This window comes from Lingula anatina, chromosome 2, assembly GCF_051362555.1.
Source record: "Lingula anatina isolate TDL-2025a chromosome 2, LinAna3.0, whole genome shotgun sequence".
Taxonomy (NCBI): domain Eukaryota; kingdom Metazoa; phylum Brachiopoda; class Lingulata; order Lingulida; family Lingulidae; genus Lingula; species Lingula anatina.
The window spans coordinates 33,790,767-33,818,680 of record NC_141768.1 but is presented as its reverse complement, the minus strand read 5'-3'; the positions used below and the strand labels follow the sequence as shown (position 1 = coordinate 33,818,680).

At 35.3% G+C, this 27,914-nt stretch overlaps 2 protein-coding genes, 1 long non-coding RNA gene and 1 pseudogene across 3 annotated transcripts; 3 read left to right on the top strand and 1 right to left on the bottom strand.

Annotated features, from left to right (window-relative positions):
• Positions 1–468: 468 nt before the first annotated feature.
• On the bottom strand, positions 469–5,118 carry LOC106177756 (uncharacterized). The gene is made up of 7 exons (XM_013560621.2): positions 4,956–5,118; positions 4,329–4,398; positions 3,939–4,016; positions 3,202–3,351; positions 2,426–2,530; positions 1,843–1,962; positions 469–1,204 (listed from the first exon to the last, which is right to left on the bottom strand). The coding sequence occupies exons 2-7, from the start codon at positions 4,396–4,398 to the stop codon at positions 792–794; spliced, it is 936 nt and encodes a 311-aa protein (XP_013416075.2). The 5' UTR covers positions 4,956–5,118; the 3' UTR covers positions 469–791.
• A 65-nt stretch (positions 5,119–5,183) lies between these two features.
• Positions 5,184–10,203, top strand: LOC106176422 (uncharacterized). Its single transcript, XR_015333119.1, has 3 exons — positions 5,184–5,301; positions 8,464–8,553; positions 9,537–10,203. It is a non-coding gene; the product is annotated as an uncharacterized LOC106176422 (long non-coding RNA).
• A 961-nt stretch (positions 10,204–11,164) lies between these two features.
• LOC147763631 (uncharacterized) lies at positions 11,165–18,682 on the top strand. The gene is made up of 4 exons (XM_087006107.1): positions 11,165–15,180; positions 15,842–16,027; positions 16,394–16,497; positions 16,858–18,682. The coding sequence occupies exons 1-2, from the start codon at positions 14,745–14,747 to the stop codon at positions 15,865–15,867; spliced, it is 462 nt and encodes a 153-aa protein (XP_086862233.1). The 5' UTR covers positions 11,165–14,744; the 3' UTR covers positions 15,868–16,027; positions 16,394–16,497; positions 16,858–18,682.
• A 1,926-nt stretch (positions 18,683–20,608) lies between these two features.
• Positions 20,609–22,189, top strand: LOC147763630 (aromatic-L-amino-acid decarboxylase pseudogene; annotated as a pseudogene).
• The last annotated feature ends 5,725 nt before the right edge of the window (positions 22,190–27,914 follow it).

Here is a 27,914-nt window from a genome sequence, read left to right as displayed (position 1 = left end):
TCATAAATTCTATCATAAACTTGTATTATATTACAGTCTTATGTATTCTGGTATGAGATAACTGATGTACTGATTATTGTGGCCGATAAATAGTACGTGTTAAAGCCTTTAGGGGTTTGTCTACATCGACTACCACACACAAATGGTATAACCATATTATATGTCATATATTCAGTTCCAGAGTTCCCATTTCCCATGCTTTTTGGCATAGGTGGTTGACCATCTTATGCCAATGACCGGTCAGTAAGATTATTATATTATTCTTATTCATGTACACTTTTAAAAAAATCCAACAATCTAGTGTCAATTTATTATGTAAGTTGCATTATGTATTTTGTCAGCAACAAAGCATATTAAAGCGCATCTATTTGCTGTAGTACGTACAGTGTACAAACTAGCAAAATATTAATATATTTTCAAACATAGAATTCCCATTATTAATTTTTTCTTCTCTTAATGTAAGTATAGCAAATGTTTGGTTGCCATTTACCATGCATTTTTTTCAAGTCAAAATAGTTTTTATGCAAGTGGTACCTGTACTATTTGCATTATTAAGATAATATGCAATATGCCTGTTATAATCTATATCCAAAGTGAAGTGAAAATACATGACAATCAACGAAAAACACATGCTTTGTTATTTGAAATACAATTTAGCAACAACAAAAGTTTGTGTTTGGTAGCTATTTTGAATATTGTTACTGATAACAACCATCGTCTAATTGTGCAACAGGTAAGAAGGGCACCCTTCCTTTACCTTTATCCTCTTTTTCAGATGTTTGAGCTTCACTTTAAGAAGACAATTTCTGAATTGCTGTCTCTGCTCTCTCAACTCTTTTCAACAATACTAATGACAGAAATATTGAAATTACAGAAATACAAAGATAGGTAACAGATAGCCAACATCCTTGAGTTTCAATCTGAGAGATTGGCAGAGAGTCCATTTTTTCTTGTACTCGACTCCAGCTTTGCTGAATTTTATCTCTCGCTGGTAGTTGAGCTTCAGTGAATCCACCTCTGTTGTCCACATTGACATCAAAATTCAAGTCGTAATCTAGTACGTCTTCACCAGGGACAGTGTTAGTTGTCTCTCGTTTTTTGCGTCCTGATATCAATGATGCAATACGGAAGCAAGTGACAGATCCAGGGGTATTAATACACAGGCCATCTGTGCATGTGTTATTGTGCACACATTCATCAATATCTGCAAAAAATTAATAAAGAAACAATCAGATGAGTGTTTGAAACAGTGTCAGTTCAAATTTAAGGCTGAAACATGATCTAACTAGGTGATATTTTCTACAGACTACAGTAAATGCCACAAGTAAGTAATAATTATATTGTCCCATCCTGCTAATTAGTCGTAGCATACTTTTGAATGATTTTCAGCCATTTGTGGAGGCATTTACTCATAAAATTACTGTTCACCATTGTGTAATCTATGGTGAACAGATTAAACATGCTATAACATTCTGTTGGTCAAACACTTTTAGATTACATTTTAAGATGCAAATTTTTACTAAAATGAATTTGATAGAGTTAACAAGTTACCAATAACCACTCTGTCGCTATCCAATCTCAAAGATACTTTCTCGATATGTACATATTTCAATACATATTAAATGTCTATAAAATGCAAATTTGAAAGCCCATGACATGCAAATCTGAAGCGTTTGAATAAATTTCAGTACTATATAAGAAAATAAATTAAGCCCTGTAAAACAGCACAGACAGCGAGAATGTTAGAACTACAGAAAAAATAAACAAGAAAAGTACAATAAGACAGAGAGATATAGTACTTATCAAAATTATTATTTGTCTAAAAGCACTTTACAGGCTTACCAACACATGTTCTAGAATCGTTTGAGAGTTCAAACCCAACTGCACAGCCACACTCAAAACTGCCTATCGTATTGGTGCACTTTGACTGGCAGGGGGAGTCTTCCTGGCACTCATCCCTGTCTGTATAAATAAACACAAACAAACAAACAAACAAACAAACAATCTTTGGCTTATTCTCAGTGGTAGCCTGGTTAAATCATTTTTACCATAAGAAGTGGTGCAAGGTAAATACCAAAATTTATACCAGTGATAGGGGGAAAACAGGTGTGTGGTGCAAAGCAGAAGTGTGTAGTAGCCAAAATCTACAGACCAGTCTAAAAACAGATCAGCTTCTCCAAATATTAAGAGGGTGACCCTTTATGTTAAGTTGTTTCTGAAAGTTTTGTAGCTTGTTTTCAATTTAGTGCAAAATTCTGGAACAAAATGCCATTGGCTAACATGTCTCACGTGGATAAAGCTCAACAGTTGAAAATCACATGTGGACTAAATGTATGTATATGCTTGCATAAAAATCACACCCCTTCGATGCAATCATTTTGCGCATTTATCAGGATAATTTTTTTCACTGGTATTAAGAACTTACCCTGACACCTTGTTCCATTGACTGGGTATCTTCCAGTGGGGTCCTCACAGATACATACAAGTTGTCCATTCAAGGCATCCAATGCCACACAACTAACATCATAATCTGAAAGAATTTTCAATAATGACATTTACCATTTATTCTGTAGATCCTTTATCACACTTAAAAAACTATTTAAGAATTAAAGCAATAATAACTCTTCGTTTCGGCCAAAAAATGAATTTTCCTGGAGTAAACAACAATTTTCCCATACTTACCAATAGTTAATGAATCCATTTTTACATTCAAAGTTAGTCCCTGGTTTTTTTCTAAAAAGTTTGGTTTTTTGTTAAAATCTCTTAAGAGATTTTAACAGAGTATAGACATCAATGGAGGTCACGTGGTCTAAAGGCAAGTTCAAATATCAGAATAAAAGCTATAACTGCTGTTTTTGTGGTTAAACAGAATATATTATATTTCTATGAGTTATTCACAAGGTTTTTATTGTGAAATATAGGTCTCATACAAAGAGTTATTATGCCTTTAAAATAATGCAAACCAGATTGTCTTCACCTGTATATTTTGCCAAACTATTTTTAGTTTTGTGATTTTATTTAAAAAATTATATTGCTTAAAATGCCTTTAGATGAAAGGCATCAAGACAAATAGTATCCATACAAAAACAACAACAACAACAGGAACTAGTAAAGGAAATAAAAACCCAATCTCTCAATTAAATGTGATTTGGAATTAGTTTCTATGTAATACAAAACCATTGTTATTCTGAGGCTAACTACCGCACGATGTTGTATCGTTCTCCCCAGCCACCAGTTGAAAGCCTGGGCTACATGCACAGTAATGGCCCGCGTACGTATTTACACACAAGTCCTCACATCCTCCATTATTTGTTGCACAGGGGTTTTTATTACAGTAACATGTTGATAAAGCTGTAAAATTGAGATAAAACAGCAAAGAAAACCATTCATGTTACCTAGCAGATCTTCAACATAAAATTTTACAATTTTTAATTTAATGTGTATGCATCAAAATACTGAGATGTACATGCCTGTAAACATTCATGCAAAAGGTGTTAAAAATAAAGCCGAAAATAATTTCAATATGATAATTTTTCTTTAGCAAAAAAAGTTTAAGAGTGCATTATTTTGTGGGGTTTTGGTGTGCATTTCCCCCTGGTGACATACTTATTCCATTTTACACAGCTCTGAATATGTTCAAATTCTTTAACCAGAGATACCATGTAAAATGCCACGTCAAGTTCACTTGGCTCAAGTTTAGCCACGTGTGAGGTTATGTCTAAGTTATGTTTGTCTTAAATTTTATTGACATAGATAAATAGGCAATATTTTCTGCATGGGGACATTGATTCTACATGCTTTTGGTTAACTTTACTATTAAAATAATGGTGAGAATGCAAATGGAATAAAGGATGATTTTTAATAAAGTTTTTAAACATATTTTTAAGAAGGCTTGAATATGAAATACACAATTCATTAAAAGAGTTTTATATACATACCACTTAATGGTACACAGGCCTTGGAATGATGACTGCGATGTACATGGTATCGGTACTTGTGCTTTCCACGTTTTTTAGCTGTAATTATAGTAAGGAGTCTTCATAAGTCACCAAATGAAATATGAAATTTTATGTGTACAAAATAGAAATATAATTCTAGTGCCATTTCCTACAGCAGTACACGTATAAACATTCAAGAAAATCAATTCCAACTTTCCGTGGTTCAACGTGTATTGTATATTTTTTACGTAATCCCTGGTCTTTCAGTTAGGGTTCACCAGTTTTTATCCTGTATTTGAACAAAGAATACTCATGTGAAAAAGTGTTTGCAAATAAATAAATAAATAGATAAAATTTTGACTTGTATTCATACATGTAAATGGCACTTACGAGCATACGCAATATCTGATAACACCAAACAGATTATCAAGATGAGGAACATGGCAGTACACTTTTTCATCTGAAATAACGACATAGCACTGATTGATCTTTAAATATTTTTATTGACACATGTTTAAAGTCCTCAGCATACAGATAAAAGTAAAGGGGATTAAAAAAGAGGGACAAAATGAAAGATAAACGAAATGAACACAGAGGCAACGACAAAATGTTTCTAAGAAAATATAATAATGAATAACAATAAACCAAAGTTGCTACAAATAAGCCATGGACACCCTACCCATTTACCATAGAATAGTAAGGAGTACTCGTTAACAAGACTGCCACTTTGATCGGTTTCTGAACCACATAAAAGGACTGTAGATAATCTGCCATAAAGCAAAATTCGATCAAAATCGACAAAGTATTATTTAATAAAATATCTTTATACACGTACATGCATTCCCCGTCGAGCCTACTAAAATTATTCGTTTAGTTCAGCGACATACCAAAATTGTCAGTTCTGATGTGGAGCTTTGTATAAACTGCAATATATTTTTCAGGTGACCTGTATAAGTGAATAAGAAAAAAACGTATGATCGTTTTGCATTGTTTCCAGTTCTTTAGTACACGCATTACCTTGAGGACTAGAGGTCTTCGGTTTTTATCAGAGTAGCAGATTCTGTCACTTTTCTTCTCAATAATAATCCGCTGTAGGTGAACCGTAGTCACCGTACACCATTTCGAAAATATCAAACCGTAGCGTGACTTTCACTGCGCACGTAAGACACAGGTACCCTTAGTGTCAGAGCACTACTGATAACTCTATAAGACATGCAGTTGACGTAACTGTAGAGACAGGAAATCAATACATGCGTCTCACACTCAGGGTGCTAAGGGTGAACAGCAATCTCTTCCAGCAAGTCGTTTGCTTTGAGGCGACCAACACTAATGGGCTGAAAAAAACTCGGATTTCAGCACAAAGGCAAGAAGAACAAAATTAAGGAGTCTTTCTTTTGCAAATTATTACAGTGATAATAATGACAATCGGAGTCCTTTTTTGCTGATTTATGAAGGCAAAATTTCAATATCACCCGCGTTTTTAGCCATTCTATTCATAGGCCCCTATCGGTAAATCGGGGGCGTCTCGATAGTCCGAAGGTTCATTGGTCCGAAAAGTGGTAACATTTTCATCAATTTTTTAATCAAGGGTTCATTGGTCCGAAGGTTTTATAGTGAACATTCGGACCAATGAACCTTCGGACTATTGAACCTTCGGACTATCGCTACGGCCCCGGTAAATCGCTGCACTGCGTTTACGAGAGCAAGCGTATCGTATAGGAGAACAAACGAGTAGGCTACCTATTCAGAATCCTGGGGCCAATTCCATAAAACCATTCTAATTCTAAGCCCTAGTTGGTTGCTAAACTTCATTCTATCTCTAGTTACCTACTAACTCTATTCCATAAAACCATTCTAAGCCTAGTATAGTTCTAAGTTTCATGCTAAAGTTAGAGTAGGTCTGGGTCTCTTCTAAATCACTAGTATCATTCTAATTCATTTCTACCCACACCTCCGAGGTGTAAGGATGGCCAGGAGAATTTTAGAAATAGTGGAACTCCGCACAGCAATGCGGCGGGAACGAGTGTTTCGGGATAGAAGGAATCCGTTGAACATTTTTGATGATGTGGAACTTGTACAAAGATACCGATTTTCCAGAGAAGGCATTTTGCTCATAACTGTCATTGTCAACAAGGCAGCAAAGCTGTCAAATGTACAGACTAAAAGAAGAAAAAACAAAATAGGGTACTGTCAATTCTGATGCAAAAGTACATTATGTTAAACTGCAAATTCAACATCAAATTTTAATTATGCTCAACAGGTAATTCCAATGTAAGTAAAAATGCGTAAGAAGCATAAGGTTTCAGCCCCATAGGAGTTCAAGTTCACACTTTAAAAATGTATAACTTCCAGAAAAAGAAGTCAATTAGACTGCTTTTCCAACTCAGGCTGCATTTTAGTCCTGTATTTCTTTTTTGAAAGTTTGGCAATCTAAGTAACATGGTTTTCCCATAATGGTTTTCATGGCAGCAGCACCCAAAATTGTGTATTCTTCTATTCTGATGCAATATTACATCCCAGCGGGCACTCAACGTTGATTCAACATTGAGGCTAGGTTGAGATGATGTTGATCCATCAATATTGATAGATCAACAAGATCTCAACATTGAATCAACCTTTTCTTGTCAAAATAAAGGTATCATAGCATAGGTCTTCAAGCCTGTGGAACTTCAAAGTCACACCTTAAAAATGCCAATATGTGAAAAATTTAACTTTCACAAAAAAACTGTTTAACCGGCAGAAAGAATTACCAAACAGATTACATTGCCTACTGAAGCTGTATTTAAGTCCAATGTTTCTTTCTGTAAGTTTGAGAACAGTAAATGACATGGTTTTCCTTAAATGGTCATCATGGGAGCAGTGCCCAAAATAGGTTTATTTTCAAATTTTGTTGCAATATTACATAATGTTTAACAGCACAATGATCATCAATTTTTAATAATATTATGTATATTCAGAAAATGTGACTAGCAAAGGTCTTCATGCCCATGGAACTTCAAAGTGACACCTTGAATATGCCAAAATGTAAACAAGACAGCACTGTTCTGAAATGGGTTTATTTCCATTTTTATGTACAGACACAGATGTGTCTGTACATATTGCCATCACCTGCGTCTGTCGTCGCCGATCATGTCGCCGTCGCCGTGCACTTTCAACGTTAACACCATAAGTGGAAGACAGTTTTACTTTTTGGCTTTATATTTACAGAGCTGACTAATATTCATAAAACGCAGGTCAAGTTCGAAAATCAGCATGATTGGGCCATTATTGTAGAATTTATGCTGTTTTTTAATTTTTAGCATATATGCAACACTGTTAACACATTTCAAGGAAAACCGATAGGCCTGTTGTCATGAAACTCACAGGAGTAATCAATCTTACTAAAACACAGATCAAGTTCGAAAATCGGCATGATGGGCCACTATTTTAGTAGTTATGCTGTTTTTTTTTTGTTTTTTTTTGCACTTTTCAGCATAGGTGTAACACTGTTAACACATTTTAAGGAAAACCGATAGACCAGTTGTCATGAAACTCACAGGAGTAATTAATCTTGCTAAAACGCAGGTCAAGTTCAAAAATCAGCATAATCAGGCCATTATTTTATAAGTAATGATGATTTTTATACATTTCCTCAGATTCAATTCTTAAACATGTTAACAGTCTCATTATTTAACTAATAAGATTCGTAAAAGTGTTTGTTTGACATTTCCTGCATCTTTACAACATTGTTAGTTGATTATGTAAAAATGATGGTTAACTTGTTATCATGTATTGTATAATAGAGTTTCAAAAATGGAAATAAACTCATATCATTGCAGTTTGTCATTGCAACTTCTTCAGTTGTGACTTATGGGCCTATATATATCAAATATGGGCCTATATATATCAAACTCAAAGATTAAAAGTTTGAAAAATTTGATTTTATATATAAAAAAATAACGAGTCTCTTTCGCATATCTTTATTATCGGAAGCATTTAAAAGAACTCCGAAGCTTTAGTTCGTCATCACTATTGAAAGGGGGCCGTAGCAATAGTCCGAATTAAGGTTCAATAGTCCGAAGGTTCATTGGTCCGAATATTCACTGTAGAACCTTCGGACCAATGAACCCTTGATTAAAAAATCGATGAAAATGTTACCACTTTTCGGACCTATGAACCTTCGGACTGTCGAGACGCCCCCATTGAAAGTACAGCCAAGGCTCGGACGCTTAGGTGAAGTCTAGTTGTAATTTACAATGTAAAGCGCATCGTATTTAAACTGAGAAAGAAAATATTTAATTGCTTGATTCTCCGTCCAAATAGCTGTTTCTTGCCTACAGTTTACGCATTTATGTGCTTCAGCCACCTTTGTAGTTTGACAGAAAGCAATGCACGTTTCATACGACCTTTTATTATGACCAATTCTTATATATTATACATCTTTGAATATTTTGATGCATTTACACTATAAAAATAAAAGTAACCTTTTTGTAGTAAATTTGTTAATAGGCTATTTTTGTGAATTAATAGTAGAAATGTATTTTAGGTTGCTGGTACATTAATCAATGAAGCAGTGTTAGCTATGGAGTATGGAGCATCTTGTGAAGATGTCGCCAGGGTCTGTCACGCTCACCCTGTAAGTAACAGCTTTGTTTCATGCATCTTGGAACCTGGAAATTATTATCAACATGCATCTGTCGATCGCTCTGATCAAATTCCACACACTTTTGGCCTGTCTGTTTAGCTTGAAGTACTACACTGCTTGATTTTTTAGCCTATCAAATCAACAGTAGGCCTACAGGAAAAGGTAGAAATAAATAAAATGAAAGTTTCCACATGCAAATACATTTTCAGTCCTAGGCAGACAAGGTGTCCTGAAACCAACCATCTGAGTTTTGTCCACATTCAGAGTCAACTGCCATTTATAATACCACTTGTGCACAACATCAAGCATTGACTGCAATTCCTTTTCATTCTTAGCTTAAAGCACAACCGCAAAAATCAACAGTAATGGAAAGGGCAGAGGCATGCTGATAATAAAATCATTTCCAGTGACCTGAAAAATCTGAAAATTTGGATGTTTTCATGGTTTTTTAAAAATTATTTACAAATAAATTCAGACCAACTATTTAAAGTTGAAGAGGTTAATATGTGTTTTTTTACCATTTGTGTTAATTTGTCTCTTTTCATTACAAGTAACTAGAAAAGATTTCAAGTGTTACAAGTGTACAATATTGCGTAATCAGTCTGTATTTTTAAAATTTATTTTAATGTGGGGTGATGAGTTTTCTATCTAAAGGAACTTTAACATGCAGACATATTAAAACTAACACAATTGATATTTGGATGTTTTCATGGTTTTTTAAAAATTATTTACAAATAAATTCAGACCAACTATTTAAAGTTGAAGAGGTTAATATGTGTTTTTTTTTTCCATTTGTGTTAATTTGTCTCTTTCCATTACAAGTAACTAGAAAAGATTTCAAGTGTTACAAGTTTACAATATTGCGTAATCAGTTTTGTATTTTTAAAATTTATTTTAATGTGGGGTGATGAGTTTTCTATCTAAAGGAACTTTAACATGCAGACATATTAAAACTAACACAATTGATTTTTCAGACGGTTGCTGAAGCACTACGAGAGGCCAACCTAGCAGCTTACTGTGGGAAACCTATCAACATTTAAACATACTTGGAATGTACTTTTAACCTCCAGTAAATGCTGCAGTGACTTTATATAAGAGATTGAAACAGCATAATGAGGGAGTTGTCAAAATTTTGGGATTTGGTGTAGCTTTGAGATGTGTGGAAGATTTGACACAGTTGAATAGTGATTTCGGATTACTTTTTATCTGTCACTGCCTCATTTATAATGTATGGTAGGATACAAGGCAAAAGCAACACACGGAGAGAGTAATATGGAAATACAATAAGACTGTCGTGGTATGACAAAACGATATTTGATAAGCTCCACATAAAAAAAAATGTACCTGGCTTGTATAACACAAAGATCCAGAATTGTGACATTCTTTCTCGTTTCTAATAAATGTTTAAAAAGGCAGAACATTCAAATAATTTGCATAAGAAAATGTCAATCTCCCTGTTCATCAGCTTTATATCTCAAGTTCTGCTAGTTTAAGTTCTTTGCATGATCAAACTGATCAGAGAATCAGTTATTGGTTTTTGTTCACTAAAAGAAAGTGAAATACACTCCTTAAGAGTTATAACACACCGCTAATGTATTTATATGTATTTCTTTTCTGGATTAAAGAGCATTATTTATCATATCTCTTTAAAGAGTCAAAATTGCCATCCAGTCGCTATTGGGATTGCTCATGTATCTCATCCATGTAAAAATATCAAAATGAGCAGAGCTGAAAATATTCATGTGAGACTCAGTAAAAATGTCCTAGGACTTTTGGATATATAAATATATATGGACATACTTTTGGATATATATAAATGGATAAAGTAAACGTATATATATATGTAAGCCATATGACGGTCATGTTCGGTTTCAGAGATTTTGTATCTCGTGTATCTAGGCGTAGGACGGGCTGAGATTTGTCTTTAACAGAATACTTTAACGTAGTTTTGTCTGTTACTGAATAACTATCTGAAATTAAAATCGGGAAGGGATTTTAGGGAATGGTGTAAGGCACGTGAGTAAATTGTGCGGTGCAGAACTACATAAACAGTGACAAAGACGTTTTATTGTGAAACGTGCCTATTCTACCGGGAGCGTCGAGTAGCGTTAAGGTGTGTGTGTGTGTGTGTGTGTGTGTGTGTGTGTGGAGGGGGGGGGGGAGCGAAATCTCCTCTTTTTTAATACCTTTTGTAACAGAAAGTGATAAACCAAGCTTTTGTGTAAACAATGAAAACATCTTACGATTCATGCCTTGCTAGTATAAAGTTATCGTATTCAGGGAAAGAGGTTTTTAAAATAACAACCCTTTTAGGTAATATTCCCACGTTATTAATACTAACAAAAATAAAAAAAATCCGTATAAAAAAGAGGTATTACGAGAAGCACATTTATTTTACTGACGAATATTGTTCTCAACCTCAAGTATATATATTTTTAAATGCCTGGTAATACTAAGGTTTTGCAAATTACTTTCCATGAGAACGCGGTTTTGTCGTGTTTTGTCTAAAACAATTGAGTGTGTCCTGCCTATCGTCTAGCTAATCATAGATGTAATTGAAGATTCTTTGTATGGCCAAAATATTACAAAAACATCAAACAACTAAAAATAATGACCCGCAGCAAAAGATGTCACAATTTTTTTTTTCAGTTTTTAAAAGCCAGGTGACACCGCGGACGTAGCCGCAATCTATATTGCGCCATTTAAAATGAACATAAACACAGACATTTTCTGAGACGTTAGACATCATACTCACTTCTTGCATTTGTGCTTTAGTAGAAATAACCTAGATCGATTGGAGAATGCAAGATGGAGCTGCGAACTACAATAACGATGGTTTACATTTTGTTTGTTTTTATGTCAGAACAGATAAATCTAGTAATTATTTTTTGCAGCGATTTAAGTAGCTAGACTGATTTAAGTAAATTCCACTTGGATAAACAATTATTTCTCCTGTTTTAAATTCTTAAATGGACCTACACATTGAGAATCAGCGAGTGTTCTCGTGGAAGGCGAGACAAGTCCCGAGTTCGATTTTTAGGTAGAGTGGAGTCAGAGACCACCTCACTGAGAAAACACACAAATGGAACTGTTGTGTGCCCGACCATGAAGCACTGATAATGAGCAATTGGCCTATTAGCATGTAAACTCTAGTTTTCGGCAACTTTGGTTGTATGCTTTCCAGAGAGATGAGAAAGGATGCCAGTGAGCACTGAGACTTATAACAATGTTAAAACGCATATTAAAAAGTGTAAAATCCAGCTATGGTTTAAAATGGATAAAGTAAACGTACAAATGAGAAAAAATTCATTTTTAATTTTTTTTATCTTATTATTCGTATTTATTATCTTTTTTTCTGTTTTTTCTCTACTCAAGCCAGTGACATAAGAGTACTGGTCACCTGAAGCCAAAAAGGAAGGCACCCGTTCTTAATTATTGCCTAAATCAATAGATGTTTTTTATACAAAAATAAAATCATTCGTTTCTTCTGCCTTGTAGAAGTTAATCAAGATTTTTCATATGACTTACTGCTGCTATTCTTTCTATTCGTAAAACCTAATAACTTATTTTCATTTCATTTCTTGATTACAAAATGTGTTTCAGAGAACTGAGGTGGATGTACATGTCCAGTCCAGCGTACTTTCAAATGACTCACTTCAATTCGCTACAATCAGAACCTCAAAAATGCAGTCATTCTACGCCCTATTACGTCATCCACATTTTGGATCAGTGCTCGAATACACGCGCACAATATAGTGGCCTGCGAGAAGTTCACAGCTTCCAGTATAACCGACATCGTGCCTATCATAATTTTGGGGAGAGGATATGTTGCTCAGAAATTGTCATCTACTCTGTCTGTTACATTTCGAGGTCACTGCTTAGTACTTAATACTCTTACCATAAAATGAAATGATAAACAAAAAAATCAAAATATAAAATATAAAATAAAATTTATGTCTTTAAGATATTATAATCAAATTGGCGTATCACTATCAAAGACCATCCCCTATGAACAAGTTGACTAGTGGTGACAACAGGAACGCCACCACGTGACTAAAGGTATAAAAGCGCGGAATTTTGAAAGTGCGTTCACTCAACTGCGGACAGATCTAGAGCAACAGGAAGGACGTCGTGTGCTGCGTTCTGTATCAAGCACAAAGGACACAGGAGTCGACTCGCATTTCTCCGAATCTTTCCTCATTCTACGTCAACGTATCGCTCTTCGACATATTGTTCCTTGCACACGCAGACGTCTAGACAGCGGATTCGGCGTTTCTCTAAGCTGGCCAGCTTCAACCTTCGCTTCTCCCCACGAGGAATCGTCGCTCAGGGATCTTCGGAGGATACTTCACCTTTTTGCTGTCGTGGGCTAGTCGTAGTGTCATTGCATTATTGCATGCGTTCCAGGATTATTTTTTTATTAGAGTTCGTTCTTATTTCTGTTTACAGGACAAAGGAGATGATGAGCGCCACCGGTGGGACTTCGACTGCACTCCATAAGGTATGTAATCTTTTTCTTTTTGGAAGTGGAGTTTAAGAAATGAAAGAATTCTAATCTCGTTTTTTATTTATGTTTACAGGACATAGATGATGAGCGCCACCGGTGGGACTTCGACTGCACTCCATAAGGTATGTAATCTTTTTCTTTTTGGAAGTGGAGTTTAAGAAATGAAAGAAATCTAATCTCGTTTTTTATTTCGTGTTTACAGGACATGGAAGATGATGAGCGCCACCGGTGGGACTTCGACTGCACTCCATAAGGTATGTAATCTTTTTCTTTTTTGGAAGTGGAATTTAAGAAATGAAAGAAATCTAATCTCGTTTTTATTTCTGTTTACAGGACATAGAAGATGAGCACCACCGGTGGGACTTCGACTGCACTCCATAAGGTATGTAATCTTTTTCTTTTTAGAAGTGGAGTTTAAGAAATGAAAGAAATCTAATCTCGTTTTTTATTTCTGTTTACAGGACATGGAAGATGATGAGCGCCACCGGTGGGACTTCGACTGCACTCCATAAGGTATGTAATCTTTTTCTTTTTGGAAGTGGAGTTTAAGAAATGAAAGAAATCTAATCTCGTTTTTTATTTCTGTTTACAGGACATGGAAGATGATGAGCGCCACCGGTGGGACTTCGACTGCACTCCATAAGGTATGTAATCTTTTTCTTTTTTGGAAGTGGAATTTAAGAAATGAAAGAAATCTAATCTCGTTTTTATTTCTGTTTACAGGACATAGAAGATGAGCACCACCGGTGGGACTTCGACTGCACTCCATAAGGTATGTAATCTTTTTCTTTTTAGAAGTGGAGTTTAAGAAATGAAAGAAATCTAATCTCGTTTTTTATTTCTGTTTACAGGACATGGAAGATGATGAGCGCCACCGGTGGGACTTCGACTGCACTCCATAAGGTATGTAATCTTTTTCTTTTTGGAAGTGGAGTTTAAGAAATGAAAGAAATCTAATCTCGTTTTTTATTTCTGTTTACAGGACATAGAAGATGAGCACCACCGGTGGGATTTCGACTGCACTCCTTAAGGTATGTAATCTTTTTCTTTTTAGAAGTGGAGTTTAAGAAATGAAAGAATTCTAATCTCGTTTTTTATTTCTGTTTACAGGACATAGATGATGAGCGCCACCGGTGGGACTTCGACTGCACTCCATAAGGTATGTAATCTTTTTCTTTTTGGAATTGGACTTTAAAAATTGAAAGAAATCTGATCTCGTTTTTTATTTCTGTTTACAGGACATGGAAGATGATGAGCGCCACCGGTGGGACTTCGACTGCACTCCATAAGGTATGTAATCTTTTTCTTTTTGGAAGTGGAGTTTAAGAAATGAAAGAAATCTAATCTCGTTTTTTATTTCTGTTTACAGGACATGGAAGATGATGAGCGCCACCGGTGGGACTTCGACTGCACTCCATAAGGTATGTAATCTTTTTCTTTTTTGGGAGTGGAATTTAAGAAATGAAAGAAATCTAATCTCGTTTTTATTTCTGTTTACAGAACACAACTGCAAGAAGAGGGCTCACATCTACAGCTACTTCGACCAATCTTTGTTGCCAGCGAGTCCTGCCAGGGTTTGTCTACGAGGTGGCTGCACGGGGGAAGCGTCCAGCGAGTCCTGCCATGGTCCGTCTGCGAGGTGGCTGCACGGGGGAAGCGTCCAGCGAGTCCTGCCATGGTCCGTCTGCGAGGTGGCTGCACGGGGGAAGCGTCCAGCGAGTCCTGCCATGGTCCGTCTACGAGGTGGCTGCACTGGGGGAAGCGTCCAGCGAGTCCTGCCATGGTCCGTCTACGAGGTGGCTGCACTGGGGGAAGCGTCCAGCGAGTCCTGCCATGGTCCGTCTACGAGGTGGCTGCACTGGGGAAGCGTCCGGCGAGTCCTGCCATGGTCCGTCTACGAGGTTGCTGCACTGGGGGAAGCGTCCGGCGAGTCCTGCCATGGTCCGTCTACGAGGTGACTGCACTGGGGAAGCGTCCAGCGAGTCCTGCCATGGTCCGTCTACGAGGTTGCTGCACTGGGGGAAGCGTCCAGCGAGTCCTGCCATGGTCCGTCTACGAGGTGACTGCACTGGGGAAGCGTCCAGCGAGTCCTGCCATGGTCCGTCTACGAGGTGACTGCAATGTTTTGACCGCCTTACTGCAATGTTTTGACCGCCTTACTTTCCTAACTCTTCGTTTTGGCCAAAAAATGAATTTTCCTGGAGTAAACAACGTTCCCATACTTAACAAGGGTTAATGAATCCATTTTTTATTCAAAGTTAGTCTGTTTTTTTTAAAGTTTGGTTTTTTGTTAAAATCTCTTAAGAGATTATAACAGAGTACAGTCATCAATGGAAGTCACGTGATCTAAAGACAAGCTTAGATATCAGAATAATAGCTATAATTGCTGTTTTTGTGGTAAAACAATATATTATATTTCTATGAGCTGTTCACAATGCTTTTATTGTGAAATAAAGATATCATACGAAGAGTAATTATCCCTTTAAATCTCGAAGTCTGAATCTGGATTTACTGGTCCAAATACAAATTTGAATAGGAATGGACTATTGCATTAATATTTGTATTAACAAGACCTTGTCATTTAAAATTGTGATTTAACAGTTAATTAAATAAATTAAATCAAATCTAAAGCTCTTTTGAAAACTTGTAGAAAAATCTATCAACCACGTTACTAAATTGACACATTCTAGAAATGTACTGGTTCAAACAATTTTAATGGACGCAGACTGCTTTGGTTTTTAAAACTTATTCCATTTTCGTTTCTATTTACAGAACTCGGTGATGGCAACTCCTGTTAGTTCCCAGTTTTCAAAAGAAGTGCAAGAAGAGCGGCACATTCGTTTATTTCGATCAGTCCTTGGTGCCTGATTTAGTCCTGCCATGGTCTGTTTATAAGGTGGCTGTATGTGAGAACAGCAGAAGAATGTGACGTTTCACTGAGATGGAAAGCCTCAAAAGGTACATGTAACTCATGTTATTTGGGAAAGCAAAACACGTTCCTTCCTTTATGTCTCTTGTTCTCCAGTCACTTCCTTTTTGTAGAATCTAAGCACTCTCCCAATCGATGTTTTTCCTGGTCCGTTACAGCAAATGCAATGTTCCTTTTCCGTCGTTAAAACTCTAAATTTTGCCTTACTCCATTGTGTCACAGACGTGTGAAGGTCGCCAGTGGCATGTCAAAATATATGATAAGTTTTTTCAGAGTTTGTGACAAAAGTACTCTTGATATCTATTTTTTATCAAAACCATTAAACTTTTTAAACACATTTCGTATTGCAATTGTTGGCTTTTATTACATTTTAAAATTATTAATCAAATTTGCAGGCTACCAAAAGTGGAGGTGTCCAAAAATGTCGATTGCAACATCCAAACCACCAGATGAAACACTTCTTCTTCAGGAGCGAGGGATCTTCTTGCTAGATAAGTTTGTAAGTTCTTAGGGATCGACAACTTTAAGAAAAGCAGTTCTTAACTTTTTTGTATATTATCATTAGTGTATTGTTTCTTATTATGGACTGTGATCAAAGACCGTATCCTTTAAAATTCGCAGAATAATAATCTTAGAGCAGTGTCTGTATATACAGAATTGGCAAAAGCGCCCAGCACATTCCTAAACATCGCATCCTTTAACTAATAGCCAAGTGTCTAAATAAGTTATTAAATAATTCAATCATATATTATTATTTTTTCTTTCCTTAAGAAAAGTAGCATGGACAGCCAACAATTTTAACATGTAACATTTCAAGGTGAAATGACTTTTAAGTGAACACATTACATTTCATTTGTAGGCTACGAAAAGAGATTTCCAGAAATGATGCCCGAAGGCAAACAGCTTCAACCGTAGACCAAATATCCAAGATGTGAAACGCTTTATAGCGCTAGCAAGGAGCCCCCTGTAGCCTTTTTCATTGATGATTGGACGTCCTAGCAGTCTTGGTTTTGAAGGATACAACTTGTTCTGCAAACAAATATAGAGAATGTGCAATGGAAATGGAGAGCAATATGCAGAGTATAATAGGAATACAAACTAGTAATGGACTTGGGGCTTTTGGATAATAAGAATATTTGGGTTTCATTGGTCACAAACTTTTGTCGAGTGTAATTGCACTAAGTTTTGTTTTTCACTTGTGTAAGTGATGTTTTATTACAATGGCTGAAGGTTTGAATGATCATTCTTAATTTCATGCATTCCAATTGAATAGGATGAGGCGTGGTTATGTATAAAAATGTGTTAAGTCTACCTCTTCAGATATAATAATAATAATCATGTTAATGATTTTAATTGAATATCCAGTTGCTGTATGCATTCTAAATGCAGATAGTTTTATGCTCACAAAAACATTCGCATTTCCACCACTTATGGTCGTCTGGGTTTTGTTTCAATCTTAGTGCAGTAGTCTTTTCTGAAATTAGTGCTTTTGATGATGTGGAGTTTTGTCAGTATGGCATTTGAGAAGGTCTTGACCTGCACACTAACCTTACTAATAAACCCTCACATCTTTGTAAAATCTGACTTCATGTAAACGCTTTTACATGAAGAGATTTTACATTGATAGCCTGTGCAAAATCTGCAATGAAATGTTTTACATGTGAAAATATTTCATTATTTTTTGCACTGCTCTACTTGAGGGATGCCATCATCTCTCAAGATAGAGATCACATTACTAACATTCAGATTTTCTAAAGTGTTATGCTTGACAAATAAATCCACATCATCATATATGCACCTTTTCTCCGGATCAACCAAATTCAAATTGAAACTTACATGGATGGTCAAACAGTGATGTGAGATGCGAAATAATTCGAAGCAAGCTTGCTTTATTCTCAACTTGTATCATATAGGTAGTGGCGATTTCAGGGCAAAATGAATATTTAGAAATTTTATAGTTTTAGGTATTTTATCCAGAGTTAACTTAGTTTAGTTTAAATCATTGAGATACCCGAGTTATGGTCATATTACTTGAATCTGTTTATGGTCTGTTTATGTTATCGTTAGAAATTTCAGGACTGAGCGACTTTATTTATGGCTTTGCCCCCCTGGATAAAGTTTAAACTAGTTTCGTGTTAAGTCTCTAGTAAATGTCTCGGGTTGGCTTCAGTGCCTCTTTCTGTATGAATTACTTTGGTAAATATGTTTATCTTGTATAGTATATATAGAGAATAGTTTGTAGTCACGAAAGTTTATTCAGTCGTGCCATGCTGTCTAAAACGGGACGATATTCTTGAGCTTGTAAGGCGCTGTAAAAACTGTTATCCGGGCTTGGGCACTTTCCCGGCATTCCCCAAGAAGGGTTTAGACGGGTTTTTCCCCACGGCCCCGAGAGCATCTGGTACCAACCTCTGACCATCAAAATTTGGCTTCAGTGCCTCTTTCTGTATGAATTACTTTGGCAAATTTGTTTATCTTGTACATTGCTGGGCTATTTGCGTTTCGTTGTGAGATGATAAAGACGGGAATGGAAAATATAAACTTTCAGTAAAACTACCGTTTTTTAATCCATTGCATTTACGTATAGTAATTCATTAATGATTACTTGCAAATCCTATTGGAATTGAATGCAACTGTTCATCATTTAACTTGATAGTTGAATAAAAATTATATTCTAAACTTGATTTACTCTTTTGTAATTACTTTCATACCGATTTCTTCCATAAAACCAGACGATGTTAAGTAAATAAATAAATTTTTGATTTTAGAAACGATTTTGCAGTGTTGCGCAACGTTTCGATTTGGGAATAACTTGCCACAATAAAGACTTTAATGAGTTGGAATAGAGCACCTAGAATTAACAGTTCCGTGCCGTCATTTTTGTCTAAATATTTTTTGTTATGGAGTTATTAGCCCCTCATTACAGATTTTCTTGAAACAAAGGCAGTATTTTGCTTTATCAACAATGCAGTATGAACTAATTTTTTTTAGAAAAATTGCTGGCAGGGTTTTGGAGTAGTAAATGGTGTCATTAAATTGGCGTTGAAACCGTGTTCGTTGGTGCTGTGGTAAAGGAGAACCTTGAGAAACATATTTTTCAATTTTTACTCCAAAATCGCAAACATGAGTGTTTATGTTAACCTAATTTAGTCGATGAACACTGAATATTTCTGTTACTTAATAATGGAAAGCGTAAAACCCTGTATATCACTGATATGTCCATTCAAATAAATAGGTTATTAGGGATTTTTGCTATTCTTTTGGTTTTGTGGCAACAATCAAATTATATCAGCTTTGTTATTCCTTGATGTGGGGAAAATCAACCAGAGTTCAGCAAAAAATCAGCAAAACATCTAGAATTTGTAATGAGCTCATAAATACATGTACGTCAATACCATGAGCCAGTTTTAGTGGAAATTATTTTTCTGACTGTTAAAGCCATTTTGGTTGTATCAAAATGCATCAATATGATTCTCCACAGTAAAGGAATGCGTTTAGAAAATGCTTAGTGTATAATTAGGCTGAAATAGTGGTGAGAGTCCACTTTATGGTAATTGAAAGCTATTTAGGAAATTCCATGTTTGCCATTCAATTCCCTGAGGACAACCGAGGCCAGTTAACACGGTTCCAAGCCAAAATTACCACCTACCAGGACCTCATATTATATTATGTGGACTTTTCTGACACAGTGCAGGGAATTGCCGTCAATTTAACCAGATACATATCTGTGAATACCTAGCAAAAAATCAAGCTGTGACCCTGTGGTGGAGGGTAATCCAAAACCAAAATCCAAAATGAATTTCTTCACGCACCCTTGTGCTACAATAATCTAACCTCTGCCTTCACAGTTGATTGTCTGTCGAAGGAGGTTGTACGCGTACCCCTTTCTAGCGTTTTTCTGGAAAACTGGCGATTTGTACAGGTAATTTTAGAATGGGGGTCAGTATACGAAATGAGTTCAATTCATAAGTTGATGTGATCATTGGTTTTAAGAGAACATTTATTGTGAATTTTCCTCAAGGTATTTAGTAGTTACAGAAGTCACAAACAGATGCTATTCGTAAGCGCGTAAAAGAGTATCTTCATAGATTTTTAAATGTAATCAAGGTCCTCGTGCGAAGGGCCGAAACGTCGTGCCAAACGAGTGACCGACGTTAAGTCTCTTTAAAAACAGTTTAACATTGAACTCGTGTAAGCCGTACCTGTTACCAGAATTAACTACTCTTGCTTCATATTTTATCGCCTCTTTCTGAAATCCTTGTAGTTGTATCCTGGACTGAAAAACGCATATGTCGCAATGTTCCATCTTTCATGATCTTTCCTTTTAAACAGCGTTGAAAAAGTTTAGTTGTTGCTGATATAGATACCAAAACGCAAGCTACTCTTTGTTATTTTTTCATAGGCAATTGACAGCCAAATGGATGCTGCAGAGTTCCGTGTTCGTGGGAAAGAAATAGTAGACATGGTGGCTGATATATTACTTAGAGAATGTGCAGAATCGTCCAGTATATCCTGCATAGCCGGATATAAGCGCCAGCTCCTTCCGGAAACTGCCCCAGATACTGCTGAGTCATGGAAAGGACGTTATTGGTGACTTAGAGCGGGTTATTATGCCTGGGGTAAGTGCTTATAGGCACACAGGTAAATTATCGTTTGCGCATGCGCCACGCGGCTAAATATAAAATACACATGGCAAAATATACAGTTGATTTTTAGTATATTGGCTTTACTGTCTTTAAGAGATGAGCAATAGTTTAGTGTACAAGGGTTGTAGTTTAAAGAGGATTGTTTTTTAATTGAATCTGAATTGCTTCGTTTTAGTCGGTTTCCTCACTTGAGAAAAAGGCAGCTAAATCACAGAAATCTAATTCAAAATCATAATCATACAAAAAATGTTGTATATGAAATAGAATATTGTTTGTAACATTTCTGCTAAGAAGTTGATGGTTAATAATCTCTATATTATATTTTTGGCACGATTTATATATTTTGTGTCTAATCTAAATCAAACAATACTCTAGACAACGCACTGGAATCACCCGCAGTTCCATGGCTATTTCCCTTCAGTCAGATCCTACGCTGCCATCTGTGCCGACATGCTCTCCGATGCTATGGGTGGTCTTGGATTTACCTGAGTAAGCTGATTTTTCTACTGTACACCGGAGGACCCAAGATTTCACAAAAGTGGGGGGGGGGGGGGGGGGGGGGGGGGAGGGGGGGCTGGAAACTGACTTGTATTTTATTTGTTGTTCGATACCATTAGAAATGAGACTCTTCAAGACATCTAAATCAAGCTGTCTGAGATCCATGTGTGACTTGAAACTCACATCTATATGTTACCAGCTTGTCCCTGCCATGCATGCTGAAAGCACGCACAATGAGGCGAGTTTCCAGCCCTCTGAAACTCAGGGTGAAGCAAAGACCTTTTTGTTATTTTCTTATTAATAAAGGAAAACACGGGCTTATGTTCTTTTCCCAGACAGCCAATCCGGCATGCACAGAGCTGGAGATGATTATGATGGACTGGTTGGGGAAGATGCTGGATTTGCCAGAGCAGTTTCTATTCTGCTCTGGAGGCAAAGGGGGCGGGGTCATTCAGGTAAGACCAGTCAACAGAATTGATTAAGTGGCGTTTCGCCAACAACATACATGGAACTGTTGCCATCTTTTTTATTTTTCAAATTTTCACTTATTCCTGCTCATAAATTTAAATGGCTTGATTATATGGAGGCTCAAAATGATTTTTTCAAAACAGTACTTGATTTCTTTTTCAATTATATTTGTCATTTATATGTTTTTCTGTCATTTAAGTATTCTTATCTCAAGGGGATCTTGTTTAAAGCTAAATATTATAACTAGTTGTTTCAACTATTTTACTTATTACTCAAATCAAAGACATATTAGCAATAAATAAAGAAACTTGCATGCATTAAATCTGAATTAATTAAGGAAACTTTTGAAATCCTCTACTAGAGTCACAGAGATTCTTTCACTTAGATATGGGCATTTTTACAATCCTGGGCACTTTTCAGATTTTCCCACATATTGCTAATTAACAAATTACATACATATGATCAAAGAATTATTTTATCACTATGTTAGAGAATGGTGTAAGTGAAGATAAACACTGAAAATAGAAACCAAATATCACCACCGAGTCCAAAGTAAAAAATGACCAAAAATTTTCCCGTTTTGGTCATATGATATAAAAGGGAATCTGAAATAAATTAAAACAGTGTTTGACATTGCATTTTTTTGGATTATTAAACACTCAGTAGTACGGTGGAAGCAAAGAAGTAGAGAGGTGTATCCTAGAAAAAAAGTCTTTAAATGGGATGCTGGTATTTCCGTTAAACGAAATGTCCATTCCGAAACAAAAATAAATTACTTTCAGAAAATATATCATAAAACATACAGTATAATTAACCATGTTAATCATTATTTGGATGTATTGGTATTGTTTGTATCAAATAATGAAATCTGCGCGATGATTCTTGAGCTTGACATGGAGTGCAAAATAACCCTACTGTGTTTTTACGTTAAATTTGTCCATTCCGAAACATTGGGTTTCTCTTACATAAAAAGAACATGTTGACACCTAGCCTGTAACAATATATATTTCTTTAAAGCCCAGGACATGTGATATTTATTTTTATATAAGAAAACCCCAGTGCACAGAAACCCATTTAACTGAGGCCTTCTTTGAGATGCTTGTTAAAAATTGTCCATTCCGAAACAAAGTACCTTTACATTGCCAATGTTATAAATAGAGAGAATTCTGTCTTTAATGCTGTATGTTTCACTTGACATGAGCAAATTACTGTTAGAGCATCATGAATATGACATAAAAATAATAGAAAAACATTTCTACAATGGCATCTTTTTAAATTTCTATATATATCCTCAACAAAAAAATTCATTTTTGCAAGTCAGCATCTTTTCTTTGGATCTACTAGAACTTCCATTGCATATTTTCCCAAAGTTCATGTATTTCAAAGTTAAATTAACAATTAATTGAAGAGATTATATCAGTTTAAATAGAAATAAAGGCAATTTGGATGCTTTGTATCGGAAAGGACATTTTTTAACAGATTGTCTAAAACACTTGTTTACTCTTTGGTCTGCTCATCTATTTATTATTCATGAGGAAAAGGATGATGGAAAGCACATCAAATTTATGTAGAATATAATTTGGAATAATATAACTTACCTTACTTTAATATTGCTTACTTATGATGTACATAAAAGTATTCGAAAATAGTTATGAGGCTACATATGTTAAAGTTGCGAGAGTCAATTCACTGGCACGTTTTACAGAGGTGCTTGCAGGCACACACAGGTTAAAATTAACTTCCTGTGATTATTTATAAAAATAAATATATATACCATTTAAGCAATTTTGTAAATGTTAAATAAACACAGGACATGCCTAAAAGGACGTATTTAAAAATGTTATTACTAAATTTAAACCTGACATTGTCAAATACTATTTCATACAGCTATGAGCTTTATCAAAAGGAAGTAGAATAGGGTATAATGGAGTGTAGAAGACTCTATTTTATGTCATGATCAAATACTAATAGAGTAACATTTCAAAAAAGAATCAAAACTATCCAAAATGACCAATTAATGTAATAAAAACAGTTCAATTTTAATCTAGTTAACTCATATTTTGTCCAATGATTGCTTCCCCAGTACCAACATACTATGAGATCTTAAGGCAATTTCATAAATGTTAAATAAATGTCCATTCTGAAACAAGGACATGTCTGAAAGGACATATTTTAAACATGGTAAATCTGACATTGTCAAATAATATTTTATACAGCTATGAACTGTAACAAAAGAAACTGGAAATAAGATACGAGGGTTGATTGATAAGTAGTGAGCCTCATATAGAAGGGGTACACATTTTACAAGTATTTTTCTTTATTTTTCAACATAGTCTCCTTGAGTATCTATACACTTTTGCCAGCTAGTTTTAAGAGCCTCTGTGCCACTTTTATAGAAAGCCTTCTCTTGGCCGTTCAGAAACCCCTCCAATTCACATATTACGTCATCTTTTCACACAAAGTGAGTACCTGAAATGGCCTTTTTCAATTAGGGAAATAGATAATAGTCAGAGGGAGCAAGATCAGGCGAATAAAGTGGATGTTCTGTCAGTTCAAAGCCATACTCATTGATTACAGCCATGGCAATGACAGACTTGTGAGCAGGGGCATTTTGCAAAAGTCACTTGCCTTGCTTATTTGAGAGTGCTACCTCGTCGACATAAACTAACCAAATGACACCAAACTTCGGCTACACACCTTTAAATAGTCAGGGAATAGAAGGGCTGAAAAGGGATATCCTTGCTTAACCCCTTCCACACGAGGCTCACTACTTATCAATCAACCCTCATATAATGGAGTAAAGAATACCTGGGATATATCTTAGAATCAATATTTAATCAAATAAAATTCCAGTAATGAATTACTAGTACAGAATAGACAAAACAAGTGCAAAATGTAATAAAAAGACTTCAATTTTAATTCAGCTTCCAAGACTTTACCTAAAACTTATAAACTCAAATACTACAATATATTAAAACAATATCATACTTGTTAAAAAATGTTCTTTCCAAAACAGGGATGTTTCGGAAAGGACATTAAATTTTATTTTAACATGACACTGCAATTAGCACAAATGTCTGTGCGAAATAATATTTTTCACAATCATGAAGCATAACATAAAGAACTAATGCAAGGTAAAGTGAAGTACAGAAGTCCTCAGAATATCTCAGAATCAAAAACTTCATGGAGTCACATTTAATACTGAAACAGGAAAATCACAAAATATCATTGATTCCTCAAATTTTGGATATTTTCATCCATTTTTTTTTTTTTTTTTTTTTTTTTTTTTTTTTTTTTGCAAATACATAAAAGAGCAATACTCTCTGAGTAAAACTAAGTGTTTTTTTGGAGATCAATACCTTAAATTATCATAAAAGTCACACACTTCAAGGTTTAGCTTATGAAAATTTAAAAAATGATTTTCAAAATTCAAATAATCATATCTTTATACATACACAAGGTTTTATCTCGGGATTGTCATTTCTTATACCCTTCAGGTCTATACTTTCAAGAAAAGTACTAATTTCAACACAATAATGATTTCCATTTTTTACCCTTGGTGGGAAAAAAAGGAGCCCAGGATTGTAAAAATGCCCATATTCAAAGACATTTCTCTGCCTATTCACTGACTGTCCTCATTTCTGTACTGGTGACAAGTTTTGCACAATCACATATCATCACCCAGATTGCTTTGATGAAAAGTAAACCACTACATGGTGCCTTTTATTTAGGTTAAAAGACAGCAGCAAACTAGTCCATGAATTTGTTCATGTTGCTTTGCAAGAAACCCCGCTGAGATAGATCAATCCTGCTAGTACAGTAGGGATATGGGAATGCAGTCATAGTCATGCCTCTCTTCTGATATTTCTAAAATTTTTTTGATTTTAAAGCCTTTTTTAATGAACTTTTGTATTTGATACATACATATCCTAAAATACAAAATGAAAAAATGATTGCTGCCAATAATCATATATTTGATTTGATTTTCTGAAAAATCCCATGGATTGTTATTTAAAAAACTATAAAAGCCGTTACACAGATTTAATATCGATTATTATTTTTCTAGCATTGGCAAATTCCTCTGGCTCGTAGATTTCGCTCCTTAAAGCTGTGGTTTGTTCTTAGGTTACATGGTGTAAATGGACTACAAGAGTACATCAGACAGGTTCTTTACATTCTATGTCATTCCTTTTTATTATGTACAGACACAGATGTGTCTGTACATATAGCCATCACCTGCGTCTGTCGTCACCGTCGTCGCCGTGCACTTTTACCGATAACACGAAAAATGGAAAATCGTTTTTTCTTTCAGCTTGAAACTTACTGAATTGATGAATATTCATAATAAGCAGGTGAAGTTCGAAATTCAGCATGATTGGGCCATTTATAGGGAAGTTATGCTGTTTTTTAAACTTTTTTCAGCATATATGCAGCACCGATAACACGATAAGTGGAAAACCATTTTACCTTTTGGCTTGAAACTTACAAAACTGATGAATATTCATAATACGCAGGTCAAAGTTGAAAATCAGCATGATTGGGCAATTTTTATGGAAATTATTCTTTTTTTTCAAATTTTTCAGCATTTTTATAACATGGATAATAAGATAAGTGTTAATTTTTTTTCCTTTTGGATTGAAACTTACAGAACTGATGAATATTCATAATACGAAGGTCAAGTTGGAAAATTGGCTTGATTGGACTATTTTTTACAAAAGTTATCCTGTTTTTTCCCTTATTCAGCATATATGCAACACTGATAACACATTTTAAGGAAAACCAAGCAGCCTTTTGTCTTGCAACTCACAGGAGTGATTAGTCTAACTAGTATACAGATCAAGTTTGAAAATAAGCTTGATCAGTTAACTTTTGATGAAGTTATTAGCCTTTTTGTATATAAGTGTTTTTTCTTTAGATTTAATTCTTAGGCATGTTGACAGTCTCATAATGGAACTAATTAGTAAAAGTGTTGTTTTGACATTTTCTGCTTCTTAACAATATTGTTAGTTGATTGTATAAAAATGACGGTAAACCTGTTATCGTGCATTGTGTAATAAAGTATCAAAAATGGAAAGGAACTCATCATTGCAGTTTGTCAGATTCAATCATTCACTATGTTCAGAATCTGCGAATGGAGCAAATTGGACATTTAAAATTGTTTTATTGATATTTTTCCTATGTCAACAATTTTCCTAGTTGATCATTTAAAAATGACAGAGAATTGATTATTTTGTTTTATGTAAAAAAGGTGTTGAAAATGGAAAGAAAACCATTTCAGTACAGTTATCTCTTGTTTACATTTTGGCATTTTGAAAGTGTGGCTCTGAACTTCCATGGCCTTGAAGACCTTCCCATATCACATTTTCTGAATATCCATGATACTTTTATTTTTTTATAAAAAATTGTAGCCATTATGCTGTTAAGTAATATGTTATACGAGGGTTGATTGATAAGTAGTGAGCCTCATATAGAAGGGGTACACATTTTACAATTATTTTTTTTTATTTTTCAACATAGTCTCCTTGAGTATCTATACACTTTTGCCAGCTAGTTTTGAGAGCCACAAAAGCCACTTTTATAGAAGCCCTTCTCTTGGTCGTTCAGAAACCCCTCCACTTCACGTATGACGTCATCATCTGACACAAAGTGAGTACCTGAAATGGCCTTTTTCAATTTGGGAAATAGATAATAGTCAGAGGGAGCAAGATCAGGCGAATAAGTAGATGTTCTATCAGTTCAAAGTCACACTCGTTGATTGCAGCCATGGCAATGACAGACTTGTGAGCAGGGGCATTTTGCAAAAGGTTTTCCTTAAAATGTGTTAACAGGGTTGCATATATGCTGAAAAGTGAAAAAACAGCATAACTTCTACAATAATGGCCTGATCATGCTGATTTTCGAGCTTGACCTGCGTTTTATGAATATTCATCAGCTCTGTAAATATAAAGCCAAAAAGTAAAACTGCCCTCCACTTATCGTGTTAACAAGGAAAGTGCATGGCGCCGGCATCGGCGACGACAGACGCAGGTGATGGCAATATGTACAGACACATCTGTGTCTGTACATAAAAATGACATTACTCATCCAACCAGGAGAAATCATGCCTTATTACCATGCCAGCAGGTAATGATAGCCCTGCAATACTATGCAACAGGCACATTCCAATATGTTGTTGGGGACCCTTTGCAAGTGTCCCAGCAAACCGCTTGGCGTGCAATTCATCATGTATCAAATGCTCTTGCAGCAAGGATTGGGGATTATGTGGAATTTCCAAATGCACAAAATATGGCCAACATCAAAGATG